The following is a 9,276-nucleotide window of genomic DNA, read 5'->3' as shown; positions in this document are numbered from 1 at the left end:
AAAAAAAAAAAAAAAAAAAAAAAAAAAAAAAAAAAAAAAAAAAAAAATAGTTTCTCCTTTTACCACTATCCCAATTTCTCATTGTCCTTAACAAATTACACATTAGAGTTGAGTGTAACAGTTGACTGGCCAACGTTCGTAATCAATTCTGCGCACACACAGTACTCTATTTTGTTTATGGTTACAAATTATGTATATGCACTCCCATGCATATGGGAAAAAATAATGATGTTTTTTCATCCACATTTTTAGGGAAAAAAAAAATTCAGCACAATATTTTTATGATCATCGAATTCGTCTTTTTTCTGATTGTCTCCTTGGCAAATATGTCACTTGTTCTTTGCGTCTTTTTTTTCGCGAATGTCTATATCTGCCTCTGGCATAGTCGATTCATCTCCATATGGTCTCATTCCAAACTTTAGTGAACAAATGGATGTTAAAAAAAAAAAAAAAAGAAGGGAAAATTTACACTGCACTTGCAGGTAAAGCCATTTTGTTATGCCTCATCTGGTAAAAGGTGTAAACATAAGGGAAAAAAGTTATTGAGGCCGGAAAATGAAACCGTAAGAGGCCACATTTCTCCATTTCAGCTTAACATGATAGACGTCATCGCAGTTGGAGCGATTATACAAATAAGACGCAAATGTCTTTTCTGATTAACAGCAACTGGAAAGCTTCTAAGGTGAAGAATTTTGCAAAAAATTTGCATTAATTTTGCGCAAAAAAAAAAAAAAAATAAGTTCAGGGGAACTTTGCGGGAAGGGAGATTGTACGAGGCGAGGTTTACGCAATGAAACAGACGCTTCGGCGTCAAATATGCGAGCGCGTATGTTTGTAGACGTGCCCTTTACTTTCCACTTAACTGCCAACATTATTGCCAACTTTACGCCATTTTTATGGCCCATTTTATCGCCCATTCTTCACTCAATTCGCTTTTATCTAACCATGTCATAACACTTTAACCCTTTCTGAAAACAAAAAAGGGCTGGAAAAATGGAAAAGTTTAAGGATCAAAATGCAGAGGACATAGACATCTCCGCGTCCATCAATAAAAACCTGGACATACCTTTATTGATAAAGAAGAAATTACATTTGAGGGTAAACTCACTGGAAAAATGGATCCCACGAAAAACAGGCATTTCCAGCAGTAACTGCGTGGGGATGCGTGCTCCTCTTCGTAGGATTTAAGGCGCAAAAATAAAGACCTGAGCAGAAAGCATGCGGATATTAAGAAGGTTCTCCACGAGAAGGAGAGTTACTTCAGGTTCGCTTCGGCAGATATGTGTGAGCCTGTGGCCGCCGGCATGTACTTATATGTGTATGTATGTTGCTTCGTATCTGCCTGTTTGTATGCACCTGCAGGGGCATCTTAGGCACACGTTCGGCCCTGCTCAACGTGTAACAATTGGAAATACCCACGAGGCATAATTGCCCAACGCCGCCTCCTTCGATTTGCAAATCACTCTAACCAGCTTTAAAGAAAAGGTGCACAATGAAAGCCGGGAAAAATTGATAAAGGAGTACCAAATGGCTACGAAGGTGGGGAAAAAAAAGAACATACGAACGAATGGTCGCAAATGGGGCAAACTGGCGGAACAAAAAAGGTGCAAACGAATTGTCCCTCACACACATTCCCGCGCAGGATAACTACGACAGACAAGTAATTCTGGAGGAGAAAATAAAAAACAAGGAGAAAAAAATAAAAATGTACGATTTGGAGATAAACAAGTTTAAGGTGGCCATTGCGGACATGCACGAGCGGATAAAGAAGGCAGACCACGACATCGTGGAGAGTAAGAAGAGGCTGCCGCGCTTTGCGAAAGGAAACATAAAAGGCTCTAAACGGATAAAAAGCCAAACATGAACGAAATGGAACTAAACGGCATGAAAAAATCCCCCATCAGCACCCCTGAAGCGTACTCCTTCCCGTGCCCCGATGAGGCGTTAGCCCAATCTCGCACAACAAATGAATGACACCCTACAATATACACACACTTTACACACATGTGACAACCGTTCAGGGGAAAAATGCCTCAGCTTTTTGAGCAAATTTAAAGAAAATTCAGCCGAGTTCGTCCAGGTGGATATGTTCGACAGGCTAGAAACAATATTCAGCTCGCGCGAGTTTATAAAAAAGAAAAAGGAAAGTCTTAAGGCAAAGATAAATATCATAAAGGCTAAGATAAAAGACACGGAGGAAAAATATAACTTAGCCCTAATGGTACGGAATTCCTCTTCTCTTTGTTGTTCTTTTTTTTTCTTTCTTTTTTCCTATCCTTGTTGGTTGGCACCTTCCTCTATGATGTCATTACCCCCACGCAGGATAAAGAAAAAGAATACAAAAATCTCGTAGAGACCTCAGAAGGCGTATTAAAAAGGGAAAAGGAGATAGCGGAACAGCTCAAGGAAAAAATAAATGAACACAATAAAAATGCACTGCTTCTGTATAAGATAATTTCATGTGTCGATAATTTTCTAAGTCGTTTTTCATCATTCCTACCGGAGCTGCGTCATTACAACATTAAAAAGGACGAAGAAAAAAAGTACTGACAAGGAAACGCCTATTAAAAGTTACCCCAATAGGGGCGCATATCAGACAGCACTCTATATGTTTCCTCTACTGTATATCATTTCGCTGCTTAGCAATTCACCTCCATGACTTTTTTCCCTCCTCTTCCCTTCGAAGCAAACTAGAAAAGAAGAACAAACCACATGATATAATGGAAGACACGCAGTTCATTGATACAGCCGATTTTAACAATTTGGAGGAGGTAACAATGGAAGGCTTTCTCGCTTGTCAGTGTACTAAGTGGGGGACAAGGTTACCTCAGTGTCGTTCACGGTCTGATAAGCAGAGCCAATTGGTGATCATATCGTTTGTCGCACCTTTTCCCGCCCCGCTCCAATGGCAGGATATTCTCCGAAAACTGGACGTCATCTACAAGTACATTAAGGACACGATCTACATAATCAACAAAGCCAAAAAGGAAATTTCGCTCAAGGATGATAATTATATGGAGTCAATGAAGAACAATTTAGGCAAGCGGGGAAAGAAAAACGCGACCGCCCTGGGGGGAGTGGCGCACCTGCGTGAATAGTGAGCCAAACATTTTGTGCATATATCTCTGTGCGTCTGCACATTTCCTCCAAATGGAAAAATCCTCCCCTTTTTTCAGACGACAATATTGAGTTCCTCACATATAATAACATCAAAGAGAAGAATAACTAATCCCCTGGGTGGAGACATATTTTGCGAAGGTATAAAAAGGAGGAGCAGCAGCAGGAGCAGGGGGTGGAAACTCCCATTTGTGTGATTCTCTATGGGGTTGGATCTGTGTGTACCCTATTCATTGTGTGTAAAAAGGCGAAGACGCCTAAAAGATGGGTTGCCCCTTCTTTATAGCTTCGCGATTAACGCGCGCTTATAAATTCCGAGTATGACCTCAAAAGGGGAACAAGGAAGTTAACAGAAATGTATGTGCTGGAAGGAGAGATCAGGGGAGAGTTTACAAAAAGTTGAAATTTTTTTTCTTTTTTTTTTAACTCATCACTGTACAATTTTGTGCCCTCACACACACCCTTTGTAACTCTGTTTATGCTTATCTGCCCATACGATGGATGGTAACTCAGCTGATGATACTTCAAAATTTTCGCCTTTTAAAAACTCTCCACTTGTGCAAAGATACGAGAAGCACGAAGTACTGAGCGGAACAATACGACAGACAACAAGGGCAAAACGCAACGAGGTGATAACCTTCTGGTGGGTGTTCATTTGGGGGGGGGGTATATTTTTGATCGCCCCGTTGGGTTCCTACAGAGAGGATTTTGCCTTCAACTTCCAAAAAAAAAAAAAAAAAGGCAAAATAGTGTGTCACTCTGCCCATGTATTACCCATTATCGATGAAGCTGCAACTCGCGGGAGTAATCCCATTTAGGTAGGACACTTCGCTCAGAAACTCCAAATAGGCAGTGACCTTTTCCTTGTCCGATAAAAAAAACGGGAGCATATTATCCTTTACGTCCACATAATTGGAAACGCTATTTAGGCACCTTAACCCGATGTTCCCCGAATATAGCAACTGAAAGTTGATACTCCTGTGCCACTTTAAGATGCTGTACGAACCGATGAAGTATAGCTGATCGTGGTAGACACTGCCAGGGATGGCGGTGTCCTTTAGTCCTCGTTTAACCCGCGCGCACATCTTAAAACATGTGTCCGCATCTTTTACAAAAGTGTTTAAAAAAAAAAACAGCTTTGAAAAGGTGTAAAAATTGCCCAAACAAACGGTTAAATATTTTATGGCTGGAAAAATAAGGAAGAGGTAATTTCTTCGGAAGGGATACATGGAATTAATCACAGCTAATCCTTCTTCAGTGGCAGAACAGGAACGAAAACTATACATGTCTAAATTGTTCCTATCGTGATTTATCATGCGTAATAAGTGTGTCCCTATTTCATGATTGCACAAGGAAAGCATCATTTTTTCCTTAACACTTTTGCGGCTTTGTAAATGTAAAAAATATTGTTTTTTTTTTTTGAAAATTTTCACTGCAGATATTAAGTCCTGTTTGAATTCGATTTTTATTTTATTTGTTATTCCATTCTGTGTTAAGTATTTATCGATGTAATTTTCCAATTCGTTTTTTTTCACCACTTTGTTTTCATCGAAAAGGCCCCTCTCGTAATTTTCATACGTCTCAAAATTGTCCATCACCATTTGTATTATTCGTCTTGCCTCGTGAAATAAATGAAAATCGATTTTTTCCCCATTCGTTTTGTTAAAAATGTTTTTCACTTCTTCGTCAGAAATGTTGTACAGAAACATCGGGTTTTCCTTCATATTGGATTTGTAAAATTTCTGTTGCTCTTCCAGTAAGTTTGTAATGATGCATTTTTTTCTTATATTCATTTTTTGGATCGTTTTTGTGTACGTGGCTTCGTTAAAAATGGCTTCAATAAAATTTTCCACGAAATTTAGCAACTCTTCATCGGGAATAATGAGTAGTTTTACGTAATTGGGTTGAGGGAACTTTGCCAAGGGGGTTCTCACCCCCCCGTCGTGTGTCTTTCTTTTGGCCGCGTCCATTCTGTGGTGAACATGACGCGTTTGGTTACTTGGCTGGCCCCTATAGTTCGATGCGTTTTTGTTTCCCTGCCCACTCGTTAGGTTCCTCTCGACGCCTCGGGATTGGTTATTTTTTTTTTTTCTTTGCTGTCCTCGTTTGGGCACAGTCTCAAGGTGATGCCTTCTTTTCCCGCGAGCCTTTTTTTTGACAAAGAAAAAAAAGCGGATGCACAGAAAGGAACTTCACGACGGCATAATTTGTCCATCCCAGCGCAGGACTTGTAGAAGCATGGCATTATATATTCTCCCCTTTTTGTCCAGCGATTTAGGCGGGTAAGGCAAAGGACGAGTCCCGTTTTTCCCCAAAACTGCTATCTCGTCACCGCGGATGGGGGGTTTTCACTCAATGAGGGTGAAACGGTCTACAATTTTACAACTTGGGTATATATCAATAATTTTTCGAATGGCACAATATTTTTTATTCGCCCTGAGGCAGTTCCTCAGCCGATATGTGCCCTTGGGCGCACAGGAATAGAGTAAACAAAATGGAGCACCCTTGCGCGAGATGGTGTACACGAGGATGCCCAAAAGTTAATCCCATTTACGCATGCGCCATTGGAAGTCACTACAATTTTGCACACTTGTTAAAGAGTCTGCAGTATCGCGCGTGCAGATGATGGGGGGGAACCAAAATTAAATTGCGGTGCGGATGCAGGGAGTTGCAAACGCGAGATGGAACAACGGGGTGGCGAACAAAATGGAAAAAAAGATGAATGACGATCGAAATGGACAGCGTAAATATAAACGACAAAGCGATCTACACGAGAAACGCATATCACCACGCATATACTGAGTTCCCCTGGGGGGAGGGTATCACGTGAAAGTTGCCTGTTTATCCATTTTTTGCAGGCAAATGGGGGGGATTTCATCTTCGGGGGGTAGTGGCAATCAAACGTCTATGTGGATGCCAAAAAGGTGCTAACACATATACATATTCCCAAACCGATTTGTTCATTTGACGGTTCCTCCTACGCCCGTTCTACAAAAAGCGGGGGTATTTTTTTAAACGTCCCTTGGCCTCCACCAAATGGCGCTTCATTTCAACAGCTCTTCCTTGTACCATTTCGCATGTGCGGTATACTCGCAGGAATTTTTCGCGTGCTGAAAAAAAAAAGAAAAGAGAAAAACGCAGTGAAAAATGCACACATAATGCTGAATAGGGGGGCACACAATTTTCCGCAGCGAGGAAAATGTTTTTTTTTGAGGGAGAAATTTCACAAATTGCGAGCTGCTTAAAACGTGAAGCACTCAAGGCGATGAGAAGAAGTGTATTCAAACAGGAGAACTAATGGGGCAGGGGAGAAAAGAAAAAATCCCTCTTAAGTGGCGCAGTTGCCAAAATGAGACTTCCCAAATGTGCGCTTTTTTTCTCTCCTACACAGCGGGACTGCTTAGACCAGATAGTCTCGTCAAAGTGTTGTCATTTTATTCGTCCCCCCTCTGTGTAGAAACCCCTTCATTTCAGGGCGCAAAAAAATATTATTTATGATGCAAAAATGGGGACGCGCGTCAGTAGGTGCGAACCCCCTATGAAGACATGCCAAAAGTACCTTCACTAAAATCGTCTGGTTAAACTTTTTGGCAAGTAATAAGGTACGGTAAACCATTTCACTGACGTCCGGAGAGTCGTCATCCATGTGGAGCAGAAGGGTGGGGAAAACCTCCTCACAGAGTTCATCAGCTAGAATTAAAGACTCATTCAGAAAAAGTGAATACAATCCATTTGCGGACAGCTTACGAATTGTGTTACTCGAGTCCTCCATTAGCCCCAGCAAAATGTTTAACAAGTCCAGTAAAATATTATTATTGCTTAAGTGCCTTGCAATTTGTGCATATATGGCGATGGCTATTTCTCTGTTTTCACCATTCCATGTATCATCAGTGGAAGATTTGAGAACACACACCAAATTTTCAATCAGGACATTATTTTCAAGTACATATTTCTGGAGGGCATTTTTTACGAATAATGTTCTTATACAATGTAGAGCTCCTTTTCGTGTCTGCGCCTCGTTTAGGCCACTCTTCCATGTGCACAAAGGTAACAATATATTTTTTAAAATTTGTTGCGAATTTTTTTGTAAAAAATTGGGGAAAATATTTCTGGAACAAAACAAATTTAAGAATAATAAAAACTCGGATTTCATGAATGGCCTTAATTCTTGATTCATAATGATGAGTAATAAATCCATCAAATGGTTCGACTGTTCCATCATCACTTCTTCGCTTATGTTACACAAAAGTACATTTAAAAATTCAATGTTACATTTGAAATTGTTAAAATCGTTTATATTTATAATTATGGGAACGTTCTGCACAAAGTAGACATACTCATCGTTGTAAAAATCACTTTTCGTTTTATCCCCATGGTGATAATGCTCAATTTTTTCAATTAATTTTTGCACTTCTGATTGCGGGCAAAACTGAGTATCTGATTGTAAAACCACCAAAAAGTGGAAAAAAATTTTGCTGTACTTCTTGCAATCCTCCCCGATAATGTTTAGCAAATGCTTCAGGGTTATTAATATGTAGGGAAAGGCATCTACATGCTCGTATTTTGCATTTTCGCTTATTAGAAATAAAATGAAATTTAGGTGTTCTTCGTCTAGTTTGCTTTCTGTTAATCCGTTCTTCAGGTAATGGCCGGCCAGCAACTGGGACAGCATCATGAGCACGATTTTTTTGTTGTCGCAGATTATGGGGGCGCTGTCCGCGGAGTAGTGCACCGATTCGTCCATCGAGCCGTTCGCCGAGTCGTTCCCCGAGTCGTGCACCGCGTTGTTCACCGCGTTGTTCACCGCGTCTCTCTTCACCACATCTAGGGGTTCCCCTCCCGTGGGTTCTTCCCCACTGTCATAGTCCGTTGCTCCCTTTTCCAAATGCCCGACCAGCTGACGACCCCCGCCAGTGTTCTCTTCCAAAAGAATGTCGCTCTTCCTGTGCGCATCCCACCTTTCGTACGCCTTTCGTTGGTACATATGATAATTCGTGTCCGAAAAAATATATTTTGTGCAAGCTCCACCATCTGTGTTGGTTAAACGAACGATGAAGTTGTTTCTCCCACTTCCATCTCCATCATGGACACCGCTCGGCGATACGTGGCTAAGTTTGTAAAAACTCTCCGCAACCTTGCGAAAGTTGCAGTCGCCTAGTAGGAGTTGGGCCACCTCGGGGAGCGTCACATTGAGGGGCATTAAATACCCACACGTGATAATTAGGAAGACAAATTTTGTGAGGTACAAAAAGGAGTCGTATTCGTAGCCGTACTGGGAAGCGGCGTTCTTCATCGAGGCGTCTTTCGGCGGAGCGTCCTTCGGTGAGACTTCCTCCTCAGATATAGCACTCACCAACAAGGGCGTTGTCGGACAGTTGATGTACTTAAACAGGACCAGTGATCTGTACACAAAGGAGAGGATGGGCGTAACAAAATGAACCGTGTCGTAGTAGGTGCAGAATAGAAACGTGGTTAAAATGCTGGCGAAATCGTCCTTTCCTTCGCTCCACGAATTTCGTTCATTATTCATAATCTCGTAGAATAGTGCCTTTTTTATTTCCCCAAAGAGGGCAGGAATATCGCTGCACACAATGTTAAAGGGGGAGGGTGTGTAAAAAAGGTTGTTCATTCTGGAGAAAAAATCTGCATGTGATGCTTCCCCCGAATGTACACAGCAGTGTTCCTTCTGCAAAATGGTTCTTCCCTCATCAACATTTTCCTCATTTCGATGCAAATTCGCTTTTGCCGTTTCAGAATGTGTGCCATTTTTGAGAAGTTCCTCTTTGCCTACATGCTTCTCACTTAGCCCACTCGCTAATCCCTTTAACGAAGAGGCTATCCTTTTCAGCGCAGTGTAACATCGCTCGTTTAAGGAGGGTGATATATTTGCATTCGAGCACAAAAGGACAATAAACACTAGTTTAGCCCTTTCGCACTTGCTTAAATCGTTAATCTGTAAATTCCAGACTTCAACGCAATCCACCACTTGGAGCAAAACGTTGCCAGTTTTTTTCCTGCACAGGTTTCTTAAACATTTTGCGAGGTCATCAAGGAAATCTCTGTTGTTCCCAAGGCATAGCAGCTTTTTCAGGCATCTCAGAGCAAGCTGAAATGGGGGAAAAAAAAAAATAATAAATGATTTTACCCAAAGAAGCATCT

General features: G+C 41.2%; 3 protein-coding genes across 3 annotated transcripts in view; 1 reads left to right on the top strand and 2 right to left on the bottom strand.

Moving 5' to 3' along the window:
* Positions 1 to 993: 993 nt before the first annotated feature.
* Positions 994 to 3,229, top strand: C922_04092 (hypothetical protein; the record flags this gene model as incomplete). Its single annotated transcript, XM_008819677.1, has 9 exons — positions 994 to 1,098; positions 1,182 to 1,264; positions 1,473 to 1,539; positions 1,643 to 1,793; positions 2,022 to 2,221; positions 2,323 to 2,543; positions 2,687 to 2,771; positions 2,913 to 3,090; positions 3,177 to 3,229. The coding sequence occupies 9 exons, from the start codon at positions 994 to 996 to the stop codon at positions 3,227 to 3,229; spliced, it is 1,143 nt and encodes a 380-aa protein (XP_008817899.1).
* Positions 3,230 to 3,887: 658 nt separating this feature from the next.
* On the bottom strand, positions 3,888 to 5,087 carry C922_04091 (hypothetical protein; the record flags this gene model as incomplete). Its single annotated transcript, XM_008819676.1, has 1 exon — positions 3,888 to 5,087. The coding sequence occupies one exon, from the start codon at positions 5,085 to 5,087 to the stop codon at positions 3,888 to 3,890; it is 1,200 nt and encodes a 399-aa protein (XP_008817898.1).
* Positions 5,088 to 6,535: 1,448 nt separating this feature from the next.
* C922_04090 (hypothetical protein) overlaps positions 6,536 to 9,276 on the bottom strand; it is a gene marked incomplete at both ends in the record, with an annotated part of 3,692 nt that continues 951 nt past the window's right edge. Inside the window, one exon of the mRNA XM_008819675.1 lies at positions 6,536 to 9,223. Within this exon, the coding sequence (XP_008817897.1) occupies positions 6,536 to 9,223 (2,688 nt within the window). The remainder of the gene's footprint in view (positions 9,224 to 9,276) is intronic.

The sequence above is a fragment of the Plasmodium inui genome, assembly GCF_000524495.1.
Source record: "Plasmodium inui San Antonio 1 unplaced genomic scaffold supercont1.19, whole genome shotgun sequence".
Taxonomy (NCBI): domain Eukaryota; phylum Apicomplexa; class Aconoidasida; order Haemosporida; family Plasmodiidae; genus Plasmodium; species Plasmodium inui.
The sequence above is the reverse complement of the archived record's forward strand: the minus strand, read 5'-3'. Positions and strand labels throughout refer to the sequence as shown.